Below are 23,781 nucleotides of genomic sequence, written 5' to 3' on the forward strand. Positions count from 1 at the left end.
TTAAAGCGTAGTTTTATCTTGCATTCACTTATAATTTCGTAATTTTTGAAGGTGTTAAATATAAAAATTCTATGTTCGAAAGTCAAAGCAAAATTTGACTAGAAAATAATTTTTAATTTTATGAGGAGACTAAAAAACAAAGTTCCAGCCTGTACATAAGTTATTTTCTCTTTTTTAAATATAAAAGATTTATTTTTAAATCATAAAAAAATAAAATTATTAGTTAAGTGCGCGAGAGCCAACAGTCACCCCAATTAATGGGTGCGCGATCGAGCGAACATTAATTATTAGTTTTCTGGCGGTGCGAACTTCTCGCCGTTGACGTCTTAAATAATTTGTAATTCATGAAAGAATTTCTTAAATCTGTACGTGAATAATTATGTAAAATATGAAACAGTTCTATGAAAAATACATAATTGCAATTATTTCAACAAAATAATGAATAAAAAGTGAAAATTGTTTATTAATTTAAAGTCATGAGTCAATTTAATGAACAAATTACTCAAAATCTCATACCAAGATACAAAACCATGGACTATTAAACTTAAATATTGGTAACAAAACAATCCTTACAAAACTCTACTTTTAAGCAAGGTATTTGAATAGGATTGGATTAATCGATTGGATTAAATTTTAATTGGAGTACAAGTTTAGAGAAAGGCATTAAATCGATTGATTCAGGAACTGGTACGCTTCGGTTGAATTAAGCAAAAAAATTAGTTGTACTAAACGGTTGACTTAAATTTTTAATATATATTTTTTTTATTTTTTAATGATTTATTTAATCGAATCGGTTGGAATGACAAACTGGTGGTTTGATTAGTATTATCACTAGTCCAGTTCTGAAAACTTTACTTTTAACATGAATGTGGTGATTATATATAAGCTACTATTGGCATTTTAATTTATTTTTTTATAAAATGAGTTTTATTTGACAAAATTTCTAAATTTTTTCATAAATATTTCTAAAAAATAATAAACTTTCAAGAACTTTTAATTTTTTTTCCGATTTTAAATATAAAACATTTATTTTTGTATCAAAAAATTAAAATTAATTATATGTTAAATAAAAAAATAAAATTTTATTTAGTTTTAAGGAACCACGGGTTTTAAACTTGTATTTTATAAACCTTCCAAACATATTTTATTTTCAATTAAAAAAAAGTTATTGAAAGAAAATAATTCTTTCAACTAACTTGTAATCTTTGTTTATTTACAATTTTACAAGTAAGTTTAATTTTGTGGAAATTTTAGGAAGACTGAGTAAAAGTCAAAGGAATTTGGTGTTAAACGATAGAAAGTCAAAGGTGAAATTAAAAAGAAGAAACAGAGTTTTCCCCCGGTCTATAAGAAACGAGCAATTTCTACCCCATTAAAGAAGCAAAGAAAAAAAAAATTGGAAGGAATTTCTTGGAAATATTTTTAAGGGTGAAATTTGATTTATAAATTTTTTTAGATGTTAAAGTGTAATTTTATTTTGTATTCATTTATGATTTAAGGGATTCGAAATAAAAAAATTATTTTCGAATATCAATGTTAATTAGTAGGAGATCAAAAGACAAAATTCCAGTTTATACCATTCAAAATCACCATTGATTTAACGTCGAGACTAACATATAATTTACTTTGTTTGCCGACTTGAATAGTACAATTTTAAAATGTAGACCATAAATAGAGACAAGCGTGCGACAGTTAACAGCTACTGTAGTTAATCAGTGATCGATCGAGCGAGAATTGAGTTTTCTCATTGTTGACTTCTTCCAATCCTCAGATACTATATATAAGCTGAGTCCAGGTTAAGAGGTAAATAAACATAGCATTCTCTTTTCTGATTGAGGGTGACTCCTAAGTTATTTTTGGTGTTTTTTTGTTTTTGTTTTCATTCAATGTGGGGAAACAAAAGATGGTTCCTTTTGCACCAAAGGAGGAAGGTAAATACGCCTAAACTAAACTTGAATTTTCCTTTTATCATTTACCTTTTTAATATATTAATTGTCGGTTAAAATTAGAGGTTTTGAGTTATTGAATAATTCAGTCTTATCTTGTGCAATTGTTACGTGTTTAGACTTAAGTAAGTTGTGGCACAATTATGCAACTGTTACGGGTTTAGACTTACGTGTAAAAATTAAGTATTATCTTGTGCAATTGTTATGAGTTTATACTTACGTGGGCTATGATACAATTGTCATGTGTGTGTGTTTTAATTCAGATATATACTCTGTATTGGTTTGAAATGGATAAGTGTGAGATGATAGAATTTAAAGTCATGTTATCTAGATGTCTGACTCGAATTTTAACTATTGTTCCACTTAAGTGTTAGCCACATATTTAACGTGTTGGGTTATTGTGTTTATGTTATTATCTAAAAATAAATCGAGTTTTAATTAAAATGGTAAAGTTAAAATATCAAAGGCCTTAGTTGAATCGTAAATTAAAGATTTTATGAAGTCATTTGACATGGATTTATATCCCACCATATATATATTTTAATGGTATTTTAAGAAAAAAAAACTAAAATGCTTTCGAATAATTTCCTGACTTGAGTTAGTGTCCGGTTGGCTCATGATATCAATTCAGCAAAAGACTTAATAAATATTATAGATAAAAATAATTTGTTTTTTGAAGGGTTTGAATCAAGGGAGAAAATCCATGAGGAAAAGGCTGAATAAGTTGAAAACAGAGTTAAAAGTGGTGAGTAAAGAGCAAAAAAGCATAAAAGAAGGGCAAAGGCAAGTTGGGGCCAAATTGCAAGCAATCAACTATGAATGCGAGCAGCTCCGCCGTGAAACTAATCGAATTATTCAACAAACCGCCACCACTCAAATTCGGTTAGCCCTAATGTTCAATATCCTTAAAGCTCGTGAGGAATGTGATTTTGCAAAGGCTCATCAATTAACTGCACTCCTTCGGTAAATACCTTTCATTGCCTTCAATTTTCTTTTCATTTTCGATTCATCAATTCATGCCTTTTCTTTCCCTTATATGATACTGTTTTTTGTTTTTTTGCAGTGAGATAGTAGCCAGGGGTTAATTGGAAGACCCAAATTTGAAAATATTTATACTATTTGATTGCTTTTATTAATACGATATAAGGTAATTATAACATATATTCATAAACTATAATCCTTATTTTAAATTGATATTTAAATTTTAAAACATTTTTGTGTGGACTGTAAGATTATAATATTACAGGTTTTGTATAATTCTTTCTTTGTAAAAATAAATTTACTACACAATGTTATCCCAACAAATTACGTAAAATATTTGTTCCATAATACTTATTTTGGTCACTTTCATTTTAAAATGAAAATGTATGCATGATGTAATATGTATAATCAATCGCCATGTCATTAGAGATTTAAAGTTTAAGTGATTAAAATAAAAGTATCATCCGATGATATTGACAAAATTAAAAAACATTTAATCATTTTGATATTTACTCTCGTATAAATTTAATCATTTTGAAAAAAAAACTCAAAACAATTCAAATCAATTAAATTATTTAAGAAAAAAATTATAAAATTTAATTTAACTACTCGATTTAATTGGTCGCTAGTCAATTAATTTATGTTGTTGGATAAAATCAACTCTCACACTTACCACTCCAATCGATTGTTCCGATTATTAATTATTTTAATAATTTCAATGTGCGTTTAAACTACGAATATAAAAGAATAATATATTAATATTTTATTAAAATATTTTAAAATTTATTACATTTTTATCCTTTTAAAGCTAATACTCGAATAGCTCCATGTTCACCTTTCGAAAAAAATGGCCTCAGCATTTGCCATCCTAACCAAAGGTACCCAAATAGAATCACAAAACAAAAAGAGCTTTTAAATTTACAATGTTTTAGGTATTAATTAGTTTTAAATAACACCAAAATTCTGCAATTTTCTAAATACACTTCCACTGATTTAAAATCTACATCGAAACCGTAACTCTGGCCTCCATGTTTCACATAAAGGAACTCTTTACAAGGCGTAACTCGTGAATGCTGCTGCCGGCAACTTTCTTGTGCCTGCTGAAGATTTGTCCACTAACGGGTTTCGAACAGTTACTTTCTGCCTTCCCAACACGATTTGCAGCATACACACTATCGTCTGATCTTTAATCTATCAATGAGAGAGCAACATTTAAGCTAGGCACTGATCTTTGACCGTAAGTACAATAGCATTTTGAAGCTTTTGCACATTTTCTTTTCCTAAATGCAGTTATGGATATCGATTCTGTTGGTACGTTCACAATGTGCCGCGAAGCACTCGAGTATCTCAAAAAGGGAGGATGTGGAAGGAACTCACCGAGTGTCTGATCAATCTTGAATATCAGTGCTACTTTACATAATACAGCTTCTTGGTACCAAATACACGTCTCTGCAGCCAAGGTTTATCGCATAAATTTCATCCTCCGATATCTCCGCAACCACGGCCCCATTCTCGACTTATGCTTATTTGCAGTGTTTCTTTATGTCAGGCAACTGTTGATAGCATTACTAAGCACTCGAGTGGGGAACTGACTACGATATCCGGGTCAATGGTATTGCTCCTGGCCCTACAGCCGGTACACCCGGCTTAAGTAAACTAGCACCCGACGAAATTAACATCAAGGCTCGAGAGCACTTGCCTTCGTATAAAATAGGGGACAAATGGGATATTGCTATGTCAGCTATCTACCTTACCTTGTTTCAGATGCTGGTGAGTTACATATATTGATCCCGTTCTACAAAATAGGGTCAAATCCGGGGTTTCATCTTTCCTGGTTTATATTGTTGAATTGGTAATTCATTGCTTATGTGAATCTTGAAGTTAAATTTGTGAATGGGAACTACACTCGTAGCTTACGGTGGACATCGGCTGAGCCATCCTTACCGTCTACCGAAAGAGGAAGTCAAGCAGTTGTCTCGAGTGGTCGAAAAAAGATCGAGAGAATAGCCGGTCGGAGTTCCATCCAGCAAGCTGTAAAAAAACCAACATGGAGTGATTATCAATGTTTCAACTTAAAGCTAAAAGCTATAGAGGTTATAGAATTTATAAAATGACGTTGCCATTTAGGCCCGGTTTGCTACAGCAGATCTAAACAAGGGTGAAAGATAGCCTTAACCCAAGTCGAAACCTTTTATTGATTAAAGCATCCGGAACTACAAACTAAAGCGCTCTTTGTTTCACTTTTGTTTTACAAGAATCACGATAGCCTTAACCCAAGTCTGAGAGTCCAAGCAATGAAGCAATGAACCTCTGACCAAAGCCACCTAAAGAAAGAAGTGTAAAGAAAAACCCAAGTAAATAATAACTGCCTTCAATCACCGTACCACAAAAGATTATATATATATTAAAAGTTTAAGTCTATTTTGGATATAATAATAAAATTGAAAGTTTAAAATCATGATATAAGTTAAAATCTTATTACATGTGTATTTATTGATTCCATATAAAAATATAAAATAAAAAACATCATCCTAAAACCTTGGTTTCCTTTGTTGGTGTTAAGTGATTAAAGTAACATATTTTAATTTCGTTCTTAATGCGTTTTTAGATGATTATTTATGCAAATTGGTGAATTTCATGCTCTTAATCCTTTAAATTCATGTTTCTATACTTAGAGAGCATTGGAGAGCAAAAAGAACGAAAAACGAGTAAAAATCAAACAAATAGAGCAGATTTCAGGAGCCACACGGGCTGGACACACGGCCGTATGAGCCACACTGGCTAAACACACGGCCATGTGCCAAATCATGTCAATTTCGCGACTCGCATCCCAAACACGCGGAAAAACGTAATTTTTTTGGCTTTCTCAGCATTCTAAAGTTTATAAATACCAAATAGAAAAAGAGAATCAGAGGCAATCAGAGAATATTGAAGAAAACAACTCGAAGAACACCATTGGAGCCAACTCTGAAGCAGATTTCCATCAAGATTGAAAGCCTTCTTTTAATTTCTTTTGAAGTTTTTATGAGTTTCTTTATTTCTTATGGATATTTTGTCTTTAAGATATTTTTTATTTACAATTATGAACTAATTCCCTAGATACCTAGGGAAGATGAACCCTATGATGAATTATATTATTTGATTTTTATTTTATGAAATAAATACTTGATTCTTGTTCTCAGTTATGTATGCTTATCTCTTGTTTTAATATTTCTGAGATATTAATTTATGTTTAATGTGCTTAAATTAAAGGAGAAAAGGTCTCTGTTTAAGAGTAGATCTAGCATAATTGAGTAGAGTTGCATGCAATTCTAGAAATTAGACGACATAAATTTACCAGATTAGAGTTGAATCTAATAGGGGAATCAATAGATCGAGTTAATGCGACAATGAGTTTTAATTAGAAAGAAATTTTAGTTAATCAACATAGAATCAGTTGCTCTTATTCTCTAAAAAAATATTAGCATAATTTAGGGATTTTTACGTACCAAGATGCCAAGTGAATAATTTGTTTAATTCATATTCTTACTAATAGATGAAGTCTAGGTGGATTCTTTATTGAGTATTATTTCTCTCATTGGTTACTATTCAATTATTTTCTTGATTTATTTTTTGTTGAGTTCTTTAATTAATTTAATTTAGTAATTTTAGTTTAAACCAATCACTCAAATTTGTCAACTAAATAATAAGAAAACGGTAATTACTAGTACTTTTAGTCCTCGTGGATACGATATCTCGACTCACTGTAGCTATATTATTTATTGATAGGTACACTTACCTTTGTTGTATTTTTAGTTAGTAACGTGATACATCAGTTGGTGTCTACCCAAACTAGCTTGATTCGAGCTTGAAATTTTTCTTTATTCTCAGTCGGTCTAATTTTGATCAAATTTAAATTAAATAAATTTTTTAAAAAAATTTAATTTAATTATAGAATATACAAATATTAAAATAAAATCATATATTTTAAACAATAAAATAAATTACTTAAACACAAGGGCGTAATTAGATAGGCAGTCATCTTGACCACCTCTTACCTAAGGTGTATAATATCCATTTTAGTTCATTTTAATTTTGAAGTATTAAAATTAAGCTTTTTTTAAATAATGTTTTTGGTTTTGACCCTCCAAACCTATAAATTTTATTTTGACACCTCAATAATGAATTGCTAGCTTCACCTTTTCTTGAATGGATCAAATCAGATCTTAACTCGAACCTTTTATTTGAAAAAATCTAGTCACTATTTAATCCAACTCATGAACACTTTTAACCAAGGTTGTTTGCATAGGACCGGATTGATTGGTTGGACTAGGTTCTAACTGGGGTTTAAGTCCAGAGAAAGGCATTGACTTGTTGACTTGGGAACTGGTATTGTCCTGTTGAATCAGGCAAAATAAAACTAGTTGAACCAAATGGTTGACCTGGATTTTTAATAGTTTTTATTTTTTAAATTTTTTTATGATTTATTTAATTGAATCGGATAGACCGATTGAACCGGTTGAAATGAAAAATTGATAACTTGATTAGTATGATCACTGGTCTAGTTTTGAAAACTTTTCTTTTTACATGAACGTGATGACTATATATATAAACTACTATTTGCATTTTCTAAGCACTAATTTCCTATCTCCATTTTTTTCTTCAAATTTCCTTTTTTGTCTTTGTTTCTCTCTACATTTTTATTGATTGAGACTCAAATCGGCCGATGAATCCATATTATTTTTAGATTTCATTCCAACAGATGCTCATATTCCGATCTATGTAAGAATTAGGGGGTGATATTGATTCAGTTCGGTTAGATTTTTTAAACCATCTATCATAATTCAGTTTAGCTCAATTCGATTCTGAATTTTTTCATATTAATTTTTGGTTTTGGATTTTCAGACTTATTTTGATAAAACGAGTTTTATTCGACAAAATCTCTAAATTTTTTCCATAAATATTTAAAAAACAATAAATTTTCAAGAACTTTGAAATTATTTTCACTATTTTAAATACAACAAATTTATTTTTATATCAAAAAATTAAAATTAAATATATATTAAATAAATATAAAATTTAGTTTAGTTTCGAATAATCATGAATTTTAAACTTGTATTCCATAAACTGTCCAATCAATTTTGTTATCGCTTTTTTAAAAAAAAATTATTGAAAGAAAATGATTCATTGAACTAACTTGCAGTCTTTTTTGATTTATATTTTTATAAATAAGTATAATTTTGTGGAATTATTTGGAAGACTGAGTAAAAGTAAAGGAATTATTGAAAGTGTAGAGGAAATTAAAAAGAAAAAACAGAGTAATTGGAAAAGTCTATAAGAAAAGAGCTAATTCCTTTAGCTTATTAAAGAAGCAAAGAAAATAAAATCTGCTCACAATATCTGTTAAAAATAATTTATCTTTTTAAAATGACAAGTAAAAAGGTTAATTTATCAAATGACTTTAAATTATTGCTTGAATTTTAAATTGATTCTTAAATTTCAAAATATTTTTAATTGAATCCTCAAAATATCAATATTGTATGATTAAATAATTTTGAATTTTTGGGTTTATTTTGACAAAACAAAGAAAAATTGAATGGAACCTTTAAGTTATCTTCTCTATATTAAATATTAAATATTTATTTTTAAATCATAAAAAATAAAATTAATTATAAATTAAATAATAAAATAGCATTTGGTTTAGTTCAAATTAATAATGCATTCCATAAATCATCAAAACTTCTTGGTTCGAATCAATTTTTGATTTTTCTTATTCGGTCTTAGTTGTGAGGGCTTTTTTTTCTTAAACATGTTAGCAAGGGCAAATTTAGGGGGCAGGGGCCAAATAGAAGAATTGTCTTTTAATTCCTTAATAAATATAAAAAAAATATTTTATTTAGTCTCTTCAAAAGTGATGAAATCATAGCTAAATATAAGATAAAATTATACTTTAACATCATAAAAAATTTTAATTCAATTCCGACTTCCCTTAAAAAATTGTTGAGTTCACCCCTACATTAAATGTTAGCTCAAATTTGTCTCGGTGTAACTTAATACATGTGAATTAAATTATAAACTCTAACATGCAGCAACAAATCTAGAAGTATTTTTAAAGGGTTAGAATTGAATTATAATTTTTTTTTGTGATGTTGCATTCACTTATAATTTCGTAACTTTTGAAGGGGTTAAAAATTAAAAAAAAAATCATTTTTGAAGATGAAAGTATAATTTTACAGAAAATAATTTGTAATTTTATCAGGAGACTGAGAAACAAAGTTCCAGGCTGTGCTTTACAGAAAATAATATTTTTAATATTATCGGGAAACTGAAAAACAAAGTTCCAGGCTGTGCCCAAAATCACCATCAACTTAACGTGGAGAAAAGTCTAATTAATATACTAAGCATTAATTATAGTTCTGTGTGAGTGTGAGGTTGACGTTTTCCAACCCTCGCCTAATCCGCATGCCGCATGCTGCATGCTGCATGCTCTATATAAGCAAATGCCAGGTTATGTGGGAAATAAACATAGCGTTGTGGTGTTTGATTTTTATTTTCCCATTCAATGTTCGGAATCAAAGTAGAGCTCACTTTCTACCCAAGGAGGAAAACCATTTTGCACCCAAGGAGGAAAGTAAATATGCCTAAGGTAAAGTACTCAAATTTTTTTTTTTAAATCTTGATTATTATTGGTATTATCGGCTAAAGTTAAAGCTTTGAGTTATTAAATAATTAAATTTTATGTGCAATTATTACGGATTTTGATTAATTATATTTTTAGCATAATAACAACATCATTTTTCGTTTCAATTTTCTTTATTGGTTTTGTTGTGCATATCCCAATATTTTCTACTATCTTTAGGAAAATTGTGACATTTTCAGTAGTTTATTATTTTTGTGCATCACTGTCCACATAAATATATAAATAAGATATTTCGTTAATTACTTTAAATATGTATCGTTTTTAATTCAGTCACTTTTTTTTTGTTAATTTTATTATTAAATGATGTCACATAAATTGCTTACATGTATTGATAATAATTTATTCTTGTTGGTGGTGTACAAGTTGTATAAAAACATAATTTTTAGAAAAAATATATAATTATACAAATAAAATTCAATAAAATCCAACTTTAGGCAAATTTGGCTCTCTTCCACTTGGTTAACTCAAAACATTTCAAATTAAATCAATAAGGCTTTAGTTTAATTGCATGATGAGGTTTCAAAAATTTCTAAGGTCTCAATATCAAGTTCCATTATATATGTGATTTATATCTCATAATTCATTGTAATGCTACTTGATTATAGTTGTAGTTATTTAGATTATGTTAATAGCAAAGATGAGGAATTAGGAACTTTAAGGTACTAAATTCCATCCTTATCCGATAATTCATTCTAGCAATCGATTATGATTGCAGTTATTCAAATTATATTGATGATAATTATTAGAAACTCTATAACTTACGTATTTATAATATAGATTTGTATTTTCAAATAAAGTGTTTATAATAAAATTAAAAATATATATAAAAATATCAAAACAAAACTCTAATTGAATGATAAATTAAAGATTTCATGAATGCAATTAGCATGGATTTGAAGCAAAAATAAAATAAAATGCTGTCGAATAATTTCTTAACAAATAGTATAGATAATTATAATTTTTTTTTTGAATGGTTTGAAGAAAGGGAGAAAATCCATGGAGACAAGGATGAAAGCAATAAAGAGAGAGATGAGAGAGATTAGCAAAGAGCAAGAAAGCATAAAAGAAGGGGATTCGCAAGTTGGGGCCAAATTGCAAGCAATCAACGATGAATGCCAGCAGCTCCGCCGTGAAACTGACCAAATCATTCAAAAAGCCGCCAACAGTGAAATCCGGTTAGCGCTGATGTTTCAAATCCTTGAGGCTCGTGAGGAAGGTGATTTTGCAAAGGCTCATCAATTAACTGCACTACTCCGGTAAATACCATTCATTGCCTTAAATTTTCTTTTGATTTTCGATTCATAAATTCATGCCTTTTCTTTCCTTGTATGATATTGTGTTTTTTTCTTTTTTTTCTTTTTCAGTGAAGTTGTAGCCATGGATGAGTTAATTGCACAAATAGAATCCTGATTAAATTATAAATATATTACAGTTTTGTATCCTTTCTTTTTGTGAAAACAAATTTAGTACTCAATGCTATCCCAATAAAACATTAAATTCTAGATTTGCATGTAAGAATATGAAAAATAAATGTTCTATAACACTTATTTTTTGTCACTTTCATGTATGCATGTTGTGATGTGATATGTACGGTCGGTTAAAAATTTAATGTTTGGATAGTGAAAATTAAAAAATTTTTACTGAAATAAAGTTGGGTGACGGGAAAAAATTTATATATAAATTTGATGAAAGTTTATGTATAAATTTTATAATTATCATCGTAAAAATTTAATCATTTTGAGAAAAATATATCAAAACAATTCAAATTAAATAAATTATTTTTTAAAAAAACAAACAATAAAATTCAATTCAAATGTTCACCTTTCGAAAAAAATGGCCTCAGCATTTGCCATCCTTACCTAAAGTACCCAATAGACTAACAAAACAAAAAGAGCTTTTAAATTTACAATATTTTAGCTATTAATCAGTTTTAAATAACACCAAAAGTCTGCAATTTTCTAAATACTCTTTCCACTGATTTAAAATCTACATCAAAACCGTAACTCTGGCCTCCATATTTCACATAAAGGAACTCTTTACAAGACGTAACAGGTGGAAGAATTTCAGAGATTCTGGGAAAATCCAAGGTTGGTGGTGAAGGCAAGTCATTCTTCTTCGTAGAATAGTAAACATCAGCTAAAAGAAGCCATATAAGATCAGGGTCAATGGATGCAAGTCCCTTTAGTGCATTCAACGATGCATCGTGAAGCCCGGCAACTCCACTGCATGCTATCCCCACGACAAGACCACTAACCTTCTTCATAACAACTTCCAATGCTGAAGCACTTCTTTTGTTTTGGGATAAGTCGGCAATCATATTGAGCAGTGCTACCTGTACTTTCAAACTTGAAGTTTCAGCTATGGGGTCCTCTGAAGAAACATCAGCACTCCGGTAAGGAAGTTGTAATGGGGTCCGTTCTTTCAAGTTTGGCTTCTTTTGGAACGGAGATGAACTTAAAAGTTTCCAGAAATGGGGGCCATTGGTGTGGAAGCGACGGGAAAAGAAATCTCCACCGCAAATTTGCACGACACTGCTTATGACACTAAAACACCTCCGGACAACCTGTTGGAAGAACACAAGTCGAAATCCAATTAGATGCAGAAAAACTTAAACAATGCTAATTTGAGGTGATTCGGAATACTTACCACAGTGTTTTTTTGTTGAACACAAACCACCAAGAGCGGCCATATTTTATTCATTGCTGGAAGCAACCTGTTCTCAACAGTACTGTCATCAGCTGCAGTCAAAGTGTCTTTCAGCTGATATAATGAACACGATTGAAGCTCTTCTTCAATTGCTTCTTTAGTCTCCTTCTCCAACTTATACGCTTCTTCAACTTTTGCTAGAGTTGATATGCCTTCCTACAAATTGAAGTTGATTAAAATACAGAGCAAAGCCTTTGATGAATCCGTGACTTGGTATCTTCTGTGTATAGAAATTCCTAGAACACAATATTAAGCAAATGAATGAAAAGATACCGTCTTATAACCCACACACTACTATAATGCTGCACCAATTAAATGAGAACTTCTAAAAGGTGATATGTAGCATCTGACTTGTACAAATTTCTCATGGCCTTAAGACCAGTCATCGAATCGCAGTCAATTGCACTGCTTAAAATGACAAGTTTTTCAGAAAAATACCTCAATTATGTCCAGTGCCGCCAAGCATGCTGCTTGACTCATAGAAGCCAGCAAAGGAGTTGCAGCTGTTAAACATGAACCCACGATAGATCCAACAGTTTGTCTATATCTTCTGGAATCAGTCAACTTGAACACAATAGTTTCCCATTGCTCTACAATAATGATGTCATCATTTAATTAGTACCAATCGTTTCTGCTCTAGGATAGATCCAAGATAAAGAATGAAGCTATTAAAAATTCAACCAAATTTTTATAATTAAATAAAAAAAAACACTTACACGCACAACAACAAAAGGGTATCACTTTTCGTGCAAAGAAATTGGTTTTCCAGAATAATTACATATATATGGTGGAAAAGCTGTATAATATTTACTGAAAGAGATGAGTGGCTTGGGTTGGGTTGGCATGGGTTAGTTGGACCATTGAGAAGAGGAAAAAGGTGAACATCTAACAGCAGCAAAGCCCTTTCTTCAAAGATTACAACATTAAAAGTCTGTATAGTATTTTTTTCAAGGAAAAAACAATCACCTGATTCCATGAGTGTCACATCAATCCCATCAGCAAAACCTGAGCTCGAACCTTGTCTTAGTTCTGCTTGAACTTCCTTTTCCCTTTCAGATACTTTGGACTTGAAAAGCATCAGATTACAGTGTGCTTGAGAGGGCAGGGAAAAAGCCTCACGCTTGGAAGCCTTTCCAATCTCAGATACAGCCTGAAAAAGCATAATCATCAGAAAGAGTCAACTTGATGATAAATGCAGTGGAAAACATGGGATAGGAAAAAGCACAACCAGAAGAAAGAGTGCAGCAAACATGATAAAGTACCATTAAAAAAATTAAAGAAGAATATTTTCCATTTCCTTGGTTTGAATCATATAAAATAGAAAACAAAATTCCAAGCCACATCTAGAAAATGCAGAGTAGAACCATCAACACCAATAGGATGCAATAATAATAAAAGTTTTAAATTTAAAATGTTTTAGATTAGATAGGAACAAAACAGGAAACATAGAATGCTAGTTTAAAATACGTAAATTAGATAGGATAGTGGAACTAAATTGATAAAAAAGGAAATTCCAAAGACAAGTTGATTTTGCTATCAGTGATGCAAAAAAGGGTTTCAGAAGGTAGTGAACCACAAGATGAGATGGTAGATTATGTGAAGTGCTGATCACAACCGGAGTCCATAGGAAATCAAGTGAATATAGTATGGATTACTAATTATTGGTATATATTGCAAAAATAACACAAATCATTGAGAAGTGAAGAATAGGAACCATTTTTTAACAAACAGAAGAACTGAGACACAACTAATCCAAGAGAATTGAGACACAACAAAGATAAAATTATGACCTTTAGAAAGGGGATAGTTAAATCTGGGTGTTTATGCCTGCCAAGAATTTCAAGCTCCTGTGAAACACAGCGCATCTGTACAAATGTACAAATAAACCAGTTAAACTAGTATACATGCAATAAGAATAAAAAATCTAAAAGAAAATAAAGTAATGCAAAATAAATCAAATTAATGCCCAGCATATAATCAACATTAAACCAGTATTTACCGAGGCAGGGAAACCTGTTAAGTATAAAGAATTTAATGAAAAGAGCACGGGGAATTTCTAGAAATAAAATAATCAGATACAGGATTCTTTATCTGGCCCTGGTTAAATGCAATTCTGTACCACCCAGCCCATGCCCCCTCCTAAAGACCCAAGACAGAAAGGATGACGTTATTCTGCTGGATCTTTCCATTTTGACATGTTAACTCATACAAATAGATATTCTCACCATTTGAACATCTCAGTTAAAAACTACAATAATTTTGATGTCTCACTTTTTTATTTTTTTTTTGGCACATGATATGTAATGTTTTCCATAAACCAAAATTGAGTGAACTATTAGCACGCATCATGGCTATAAAATGAAAACAATTCAAACCATCAAATGGGTTTAAGAGTATATAACCAAAAGATGATCTCAATAATGTATAAAAGACTTTTGCAGATGGTAAAACCAACAACCAATTTTCAAGTATTAGACAGTTTATGTTAAATGGCATCAGTAACACTTAAGGTATGCAAAAGTACCGGTTCCTCCAACAGAGGCAATATTTTATGACCCACTCCAACATAGGAAAGCATTGAAGCAAGCACATTTGGCACATGAGGGTTCAAATCGAGATGCCGTAATTGCCGACATACAGAATCAACTATATAATCAGCATTTGCCAAAACCAATTGCCCAACCTAAAAAAAAAAGGAAGAAGTCAGGTACCATTGAATCAATTCCATAATATACAGACAAATTCTAGATAATAATATGCTGTACAAGCACACCGTTGAATGCCCAGATGTAGTGGAAAGAAGATGTAAAACGGCATCAGAGGAACTCCTAACTTCAAAGTTTGAACATATAAGATTCTCGAGTAACAGATACAGAGACGAATTGAGGAAACCACTGGAAGCAAAATCACTCCCGAGGCACAAGGCAAAGATGCCTATTCCGTCAATAATAACCTGTTTCAAGATATGATACACAATCAATAGAATCACTGCAAAATCATAACAAGAATACATGAATAACTCAAAAGAATAATGTCAATGTAATTTCCTGATGTAACATGGCAATATCACGGAAAAAATATGAAGTAATATCTTCAACTTCAGCACCAGACTGCATTAGCAAAGATGGATGATCTACTGGAAGTTCCCAAACTTCAGAACAAAGATATTCATGTAAGATTTTCCCAATACAATCAATGAAGTGACCCCTAGAACCCTTCTGCAATGCAATTTTCCAAACAGATTCATCTAACACAGCAGGTTTATGTTTGTGAGGCTGGCCACCAGAAGATACATCATCAGATTCCTGAAATTCTGCCCCTTTTATCTTGGATTTCTGAAACATTCTTGTAAAAGCATCAACTGCCTGACCCGATATGCCAAATATCATCTCATTTAGAATACATACAGCAGTGCTGGCCTGTCGCAGTAACTGCCCTGAACCAGTTCGGTGGTACCAAGACTGCCAGCTTTCTTTAGTGTATTCCTTCTGTCTAACTTCCAAAACCAATTTACGCAAGTAGCCCAAGGGAATATCAGTAATAACTGATAAATGACCTTCACTTTTATAGTCTACAAACAAACAATCAAAAGATGGTAAGTACAAAGCATATGTGGCATGAATTTAATAAATGAGTAGGGAGTTCCAAGATTCAAAATGACCTGCCATTAAAGATAAACCTACAAGTCTAAGAATCCCAGCAAGAGCCTTGTATAACTTCTGACCCCCGACATAAACAAACCAAGGGGGCATGCATGGCAGCTCAAAATTTGCCTGCCTAGCTTCTGCAGTGTGTTGTTTTCCAATTTCATGGATACCTGTGAGCTTTGAACTTTTAGATGAAGCAGCACTGTGTAAGACCTCACAGTCACCCACAATACGCAAGCCTTTCAACTCATCAACAGAGGGAAGGTATCCTACAGAAGACGACCTTGTCGAAACAAGCTTGCTTAGAGAACCAGTAAAAGCCGAATTCTGGCCAAGACAGAGGGCAAAAACATCCAAGAATCTAGCAGCTGTAACCTACAATGCAAAAGACACTTTTTAGAGACAATGATTAAATATGTATAAGCATGTCTTTCAAGTGAAGCACTTTCAGATTTTCCAGGTGCAAACTAGGAGGTACTACAAACTATTATCACCAAACAACCAGATATTTAATATTGAATAGTATAACATATATGGATCTCTATTTGATAAATCACTGACTACAAGCAACTCATACACCACTGTATATGTACTAAAGTAACGATGGAAAAGGCACATACAGGAGATTGGAGGTGATGCAACAGAAACTGAGGACCAGAGTAATATATCACTGTAAGCAATTGCTGAACATGTGAAAGTGCACGTGATTCATCACTCCCAAGCACTGTCTTTGGAAGCTTTTCAATAAGCCTGTTTTAAGAAGGAACTTATAAGAGAATGCCTTCAAAAAGGAGTAACTCACTTTGTTAGTTAAAGCTCAACATTATTTCACAAGTATAAAACCTGCTAAAAATTGCAGCAATGTCATGCTCTACATGATGTTTCCCAGAGGCCGAGAATAAATATTCCATAAAGTCCTGAGCAGCAGCTGAAATCTCTTCAGAATCATCAACAACCAAAGCACATAAGCACTCCTGCATGGGTATCAGAGAAATATTATTAAATATATACAAAACAACTAAAAAGCTACAACTCATACAAAATTTCACAGCAATGGAATCAATGACATTGAGAAAGAAGGATAACTAGGCAAATCCTTAACATAAAAAGAACAAACATGAAATAACTAAAGCAAACCTAGAAATTTTAAGCACATGACCAAAAACTCAAATTAAAAGCAAGAAGTTGGAATATAAAATAATTTCAAATCATTAAGTGCACCATTTGGACGAAACATTCTTGAAGGTCCAGGTTAGAATACTCACTTTACTACCATGCAATTCTCCTCCCACTGAGGTTAAAATCTAAGCAGAAATACCATCTAATGCAAATTAATGAGGGCACTACTTGATTCTCCCACCATAAGTAATTATAACCTAACATAATATAAATGTCCTCCCACTTTGGTCACAAATATGTTCTATAATAATAACAATAACAATAAAAAAAGAGGTTGCTACTTAAGCCCCCATCAAATTCGGAGATGATGACAACTTAGAACTAATACAATTAAAAGCATCCTCTCTTCCCATTTATCATATAATGTACCACTACCACCAAGGAGTACAGTCATTATTGTGAGCTAAATCATAATAGCTGATTTTCTCTCTTCTGTCTTAGGGCTTAGACTATAACCTACAAGGTTCCTTATGTTATTTCAATTTCTGGTAGCTTTCAGTGAAGACTGATATGCGCACATATTCTACATATTTTAGACCCGAACAATTAGCATTTTGCATGATCCTTAGGTAAAATAATTAGACAACGAACCGAGGCAAAGCGCAGCCAAAAACGAAGAGTTTGGGGTGCCGGCTAAGACCAAGAGATTTCAGTAATTGGGATTGGTTTTCTTTCCCTTCGTTCTTCTATCTCTCCCCTGTATTTTCTTTCCCTTTTTCCTCCAAGCCTTCTTATTTAGTTATCCCTCTTAAGAATGTTTCCCCCTTATGATGAGAGTAACCCCAGGATATATTAGAATAAAATGTATTAAGACTTAAAATATATAAAGCAAAATACTGTATTTATAGTGCAAGGCATAGGACTTTTATGATTAACAACAAAGAATGAAACTGATAGAATTCAACCTACCAAAAACATCTGTTTGCTCTTTTCTAGTGTGAAATTGCACTTCAATAGCAGCCCCCGGATGGCAAAAAAAAGCCCGTGTCTCACCTTTTTTGATTGATAAACACATATCTGGGACATGTAACATAATAACAGTATATCAAAACAAAGGTGCAGTAGTTATGAATATAAATTATCTGGTACAAATTTTGAATAGATTCGGATGCTGTAAAGTATCTTAAAAGTAACAATGAACTTATCAAATATAGATCCATACGTAGGGAAATGTTGCACATAATAGTTTGTTCACATGCCCAGAGGTTTTCTCAATCCACTCTTTTGTACGATCTACATGAAAAGATCCCATTCCTTTGCCAAGATTGGGGCTACTTTTCTCTCCAGATTCAGTCTTAGTACTAACTGAATTGATTGATTCACCATTTACATTTTCCAGCATTCTTCTGCTCTGAGCTTTCAATGGTAACTGACGGAGTTCCTCCAAGAATGACGTCGTAGATTTGTACTTATTTGACTTATGGCCAAAAGAATCATCTTTGTACGTATCAAGACCAGATAAATTGGCATCATCTTGGAGGACTATCATAAGGTACTCAGCCAATCCCCTAATTGCTTGGTCAATAGCTTCTACACTTCCAGCAGCCCCACTTATCATTGCCTTTGAAATGTGCAACACTTTGGCAAACTGACTAACGACACCAGGTAAGAAGAAAGCCAACGCATCTGCAGTACCAACCTGAAAATATTTTAATATGCCAAAAGAATTCATCCAAGCTTTTCCATGTGTAATGAAGCACTATTGCAATAAAAAGCTAGAATTTCTCCACTCAAATCAGATGAGCTAAACCATTTGCAATGCCATAACCTATTCATTTCCTAATCTAATTGTTTCTACCAAGTAAATTCCCTCACAACTAGAATTATTACGAATATATGTTGGCATGCATACTCAGATATATATATATATCAACAGCGCATATTCAGAGGGGAAAAGTATGCCTAAACAATTATGGAATTTAAAGTGCAAAATGAAACAGCCTAAATGTCATGGGTAGATGTGATTCTATTTATTTAAAGCTTAATTTATTCCAATTTCTTTAGTGAATGAGGCCACACTCCTTTATCAAACTCGAAATTTCTGTTAAGAACTAAAGTCATCTACAGGAGGGAATCATCAGGAATATATGTCAGTAAATGTTTTACAAATACATATGAACTACATGCCGGTAAATGCAAAGAGTACTCTCAGAGATAATGAAGCTTACAAAGTAAAAGCAATAAAAACAAACTCTAATTAGAAGAAAAGGCAAGATGCAATTGCTTCAGTATAAATGTTTTACTCAAAATATATAGGGTGTCTATGATAGGCACCTACATTGAATGAAAGACGCAATGGAGCAATTAATAAAACAAAGAGAATATATATATGCATTATGCAAAAGCCCTTGTTGAGGATCTAATGGAAGTTACAAGTACCTTAGCAACAAGAACACGTAGGGTTAAAAAGGATTCAATACGCAGATTTGCACTACCTCGATGTCCTCGTGTAACCTCAGTATCTGCAGCCTTATCATAAGACACATATCAATTTGATATGAAAATTAAATGAAATAAGTTAGGCAGAACAAAAAGATTAAATTTACTCCAGAATTAAGAATAGATAAAAGGGAATTGATGTACTTTGAGCAGAAGCGATAGCCAGTGTCCCACAGCAGCCGAAGCTGCTTCTGACTGCAAAAATGCTAGTAAACATTCTCCTTGTTCCAAGTCAAACTTTAGAGTTCCATTTGGCATCAGCATATCTCTAGTTGCTAAGAGCATCGGTAGATCAAGACTTTGTTTGCACAAGCAGGACTGATTGGAACAACGATGTAAATTCAGAAGCAGAGCCCTGAAACACTTGATAACTCCTTCGCGAAACTCTTCTGATGCCTCAGATGGAGAGAGCAAAGCAGCGTAAGTCAATTTTTTCAGAACCACAACCATCTGTGACAAGAAAGCATCACGTTTCATTCAACTCAAATAAAAGTAATCAGGTATAATATGATCATCCTAATATATACACTAACGGGAAAAGCTAATATAAAATCAAGCCATGAACAAAAGGCTAGCATCAACTTTCTCACAGAAATACAGGGAAAAAAAAGAAGAAAACTGAATCCAAAATGGCGAGGAGACCATATTCATGCCAGACACCATGGTTTATTTCTCAGTACTTAAAAGAGTTAAAACTAAAACAAAAATAAAAAGACAGATAAATTCCTAGCTGGGCATGGTATAAGTGCTATTAATCTTCAGTTTGATCTTTGATGTCATTCTTCTAAAGTATTAAATCTAATAACCCATTATATTAAGTTCTTGTTTAAGAGCAGCTACATATGGGCTTTTATTATATTATATATATTAAATAAATAAATAAGTGTATTGAACAAATCTGTTCAAACACATGTTACATTATCATTATAATTTTCCTTTTTTTTTCTTCACCATTCAAGGTGTTTGATGAATTGCCAAAGTACCATTTTCACTTCTTTTGCCTATTTCGTTTTATCATATTTGTGAAGGTTCCCTAATTGAAGAAGAGGGGGGGGGGGGGGTCGCATTTTTGCTTTTAATTCGTTTTACTTCTTTTCCTGCCTTTCATTTTTTTCTTTTGAGCAAGTACCTTCGTATAACACCTGAGATGTTTTGATTGATATAAAGGCTAACTGTTCCTTAACTCATAGTTTAGTTGCTAATAATAAGATGGTGCCTATTATTTTCTTGATAACATATTACTTCTTTACGAAGGGAAGGAAAAAAAACATAACAAATAACAAAAGCAACAACCAAGCACATCCTTTTAATACCGGAAAAATCCTATCCCCCGTGATCTCCATTGCATTCACATATTCAAACACAATGTAAAATAAACAAAATAAGAGAGAAAGTTAATTAAATAGAAAAGAAAATAGGCAAAATGACCTGATCCACAGAACTCAAATGGCATTTCTTGAGAAGCTCTTCCAAAAACTCCACTATTCCTTCAGCTACTTTATCGCTAACTCTTTTATAATTACTACTTTCACTTTTATTCTGAGAACTCCTGCAATCAACCGCAGCATCCAGCAAAAGCAGCAACGGGAACAAAGTGTAGCTAAAAAAATGAAATACCAAAAAAAATCAAAATTCATATCGTTAATAGTAAATTGTGCTCATATATATTAATTCCGGAATCAATATGTAAGTTTTTAAAAACAACAATCAAACGAAGTCTAAAAAGAAAAAAAATGAATCGATTACTCAAAGAATGGCTGGAGGGAATTGGGCGGGGAAGAGCGAAGCAGGTGGAGCAACGCCGGGATTGAAGAAGCATATTTTTTAGGGTTTTGAGAAAGTTCTAGAAGCTCCAAACAGTAGGGTTTTAGCTGTGAAAATATTCTGCTTTTTTCTTCGTCGTCTTCTTCTTCGTCTTCTTCTCTTGCCTGAGATACGGCGGAGCCGCCGGTGATTCTAACGAAACTTTCCGCCATGTCCATTCTATTTCCGTACAAAATCTACAAAACAATTTTTAAAAAGAACCCGGAAGGAAAGGAAAGCAATGAGAAGAAACGGAGAGAAAGTGTTGGAAAGAGGGAGAGGAAGCGCGAAATGGGTTAAAACGGCGGTGTAACAACCCAAACACGAAATGGGTTAAATTTTGAACCGGTCCGATTCAAATGAGTATTTTAATTTAGATTTTTAAAGTTGGACGGATGATTAAAATAGATTAGATTACTTATTTTTAATTTGATTGGTTGAATTAATTTATTCGGTTTTATTGAGTAATTTATTTAAAATAAAAATATGTTTAAAAAAATTAATTCAATCGTCGATCTAATTAGTCTGTTCAATGGTTCGACCAGTTAATTCGATTGATTCATAAGTCAAACGATCTAATTTCTTATTCCGTACAAGAATCACGTCCAGTTCTCAGTCCAACAAGTTTAAGAGACTGATCCTCTTCAATTATGAAAACTATAATTTTATTGTGTTATATTATTTTTAAAGGTGAGAGTCATTTTATTATTAGATCTATCAACTCAACATTTGTACTATTAAAAATAATCAAATAATGCTAAATTGAAACAGTGATAACATTTACAGTTAATGGTAAACTATATTTAGTAGTCATCCAACTATGTTTTTTTTCTTTTTTGGTCGCTCGACAATGAAAAATTATAAAATAGTCATCCAACTATTAGTAAATTTCTTTTTTGGTCACCTAACTATGAAAAATTATAAAACAATCACCAAACTATTCAAATTTGTCTTTTAGGGTCACCAATTGGCTAATGTAAAAATGGAAACACCAAAAAATGCAAGAGTTGGGTGACCAAAAAAGACAAAATTGAATAGTAGAGTGACCAAAAAAATTTACTAATACTTAAGTGATTATTTTGTAACTTTTCATAATTAGGTGACAAAAAAAAAAACAACTGATATAGTTTACCCTCCAGTTAAAAAAATTGCATGAAAATTATTCTTTTTCATTTGCAATTTAACTTAAAAGAGACGATTTTATTTTGCATAACCATAAAAAGCTTTCAAAATATTATCTCTATTAATGGTAAATGACGTTTTTTAAACAATAAGTGTCATCTTATTAAAATTTTGACTTATTTATTTTTAATAATAAAAATATTAAATTAATCTATTTAATAAAAAATAGGTTAATTTGATTCATCCAAAATATTATCTCTATTAATGGTAAATGCGAGGTACATTCATCTATTTTAAAACATTAAAAAAGTTTTTTATTAATATATTTTATAATTAAAGTTAAATAAAAATATTATTTAATTTGTTGAAATTAAATCTGGTCTCAAACCTTGTTCATGAATAAATTTAAATTAATTTAAGCAAAATCTGCTTTACCTTGAAAAAAAACGATATACAACTCGAGTTGATAGAATAACTATGATTCAACCTTTCTTCCTATCACAACTTCAATAAAATATAGTGATAACAATTTTAAATTATCCAAATTCGCATTGCTTATTTGAATTTACAAAATTATTATAAATTTAAAATTATTATAAATTTAAAGTAATTATGTTAAATATCTTTAATTTTCGTAAATGTTTTAATATAATGTTTATATAATTAAAATAAGTAGTATAATATGAAATTATATTTTTAATGTGATATAACTATATTCAGTATATATTATATTAAATTAGGGTACGATTTGGAAAAAATATATTATTATTATTAAAAAATTGTGTAAGAATTAAATAAAAATTTGGTTAAAATGATAAATTTGATTAAAATTATGGTGTCTTAGGTTTAAAATTTCACCATACGTGAGATTTTATTGTTATAAATTATATATTTTAAAAAAAATACGAATATTTTCACATAATATAATACTTTTTTTTGTGATTTTCAAATTGAATTAGTACATGATTGATCTGCGAGAAGAATTCAATCAATGATTTAAATATTATATGTTTTTCATAAATATAATATAAATTAATAGTTGTCCCCTTGGTTTATGGTACAATTGCAATTTTAGTGCCCTTAAGTATTAATAATTAAATTTAATCCCTTTTAATTTATTTGTTTAATACAAATACTTTAGCTTTGCTCTCTTAATTTTTTTTTACTTTTATCTTTACCCTCCATTGCAAAATTCCTTGCTTCGTACTTATATACAACTATTTATATTATAATGTTTATTTTAATATTAATAATATACTACTCTAAACATTAAATGTAT

At 31.1% G+C, this 23,781-nt stretch overlaps 3 protein-coding genes across 5 annotated transcripts; 2 read left to right on the forward strand and 1 right to left on the reverse strand.

The window, feature by feature from the left end:
* Positions 1–1,601: 1,601 nt before the first annotated feature.
* On the forward strand, positions 1,602–3,247 carry LOC107909156 (uncharacterized). Its single transcript, XM_016836597.2, has 3 exons — positions 1,602–1,931; positions 2,626–2,909; positions 3,010–3,247. Exons 1-3 carry the CDS (start codon positions 1,887–1,889, stop codon positions 3,029–3,031), a joined length of 351 nt encoding a protein of 116 aa, XP_016692086.1. The 5' UTR covers positions 1,602–1,886; the 3' UTR covers positions 3,032–3,247.
* A 6,172-nt stretch (positions 3,248–9,419) lies between these two features.
* Positions 9,420–11,163, forward strand: LOC107909158 (uncharacterized). Its single transcript, XM_016836602.2, has 3 exons — positions 9,420–9,552; positions 10,588–10,862; positions 10,971–11,163. Exons 1-3 carry the CDS (start codon positions 9,469–9,471, stop codon positions 11,014–11,016), a joined length of 405 nt encoding a protein of 134 aa, XP_016692091.1. The 5' UTR covers positions 9,420–9,468; the 3' UTR covers positions 11,017–11,163.
* Positions 11,164–11,483: 320 nt separating this feature from the next.
* On the reverse strand, positions 11,484–21,706 carry LOC107909157 (uncharacterized). Of its 3 annotated transcripts, XM_016836598.2 has the most exons (17): positions 21,324–21,706; positions 21,006–21,177; positions 19,722–20,027; positions 19,518–19,607; positions 18,301–18,777; positions 18,048–18,155; positions 16,803–16,933; positions 16,580–16,709; positions 15,974–16,334; positions 15,360–15,883; positions 15,086–15,265; positions 14,837–14,995; positions 14,103–14,177; positions 13,279–13,462; positions 12,751–12,902; positions 12,253–12,468; positions 11,484–12,169 (listed from the first exon to the last, which is right to left on the reverse strand). In XM_016836598.2, the coding sequence occupies exons 1-17, from the start codon at positions 21,557–21,559 to the stop codon at positions 11,537–11,539; spliced, it is 4,134 nt and encodes a 1,377-aa protein (XP_016692087.2). In that variant the 5' UTR covers positions 21,560–21,706; the 3' UTR covers positions 11,484–11,536. The 3 variants fall into 3 exon arrangements, with proteins under 3 accessions (XP_016692087.2, XP_016692088.2, XP_016692090.2); XM_016836601.2 differs by lacking the exon at positions 11,484–12,169 and having other exon boundaries at positions 12,367–12,548; XM_016836599.2 differs by lacking the exons at positions 21,006–21,177; positions 21,324–21,706 and having other exon boundaries at positions 19,518–19,600; positions 19,722–19,991.
* Positions 21,707–23,781: the final 2,075 nt, after the last annotated feature.

This window comes from Gossypium hirsutum, chromosome A08 (genome assembly GCF_007990345.1).
Source record: "Gossypium hirsutum isolate 1008001.06 chromosome A08, Gossypium_hirsutum_v2.1, whole genome shotgun sequence".
Lineage (NCBI taxonomy): Eukaryota > Viridiplantae > Streptophyta > Magnoliopsida > Malvales > Malvaceae > Gossypium > Gossypium hirsutum.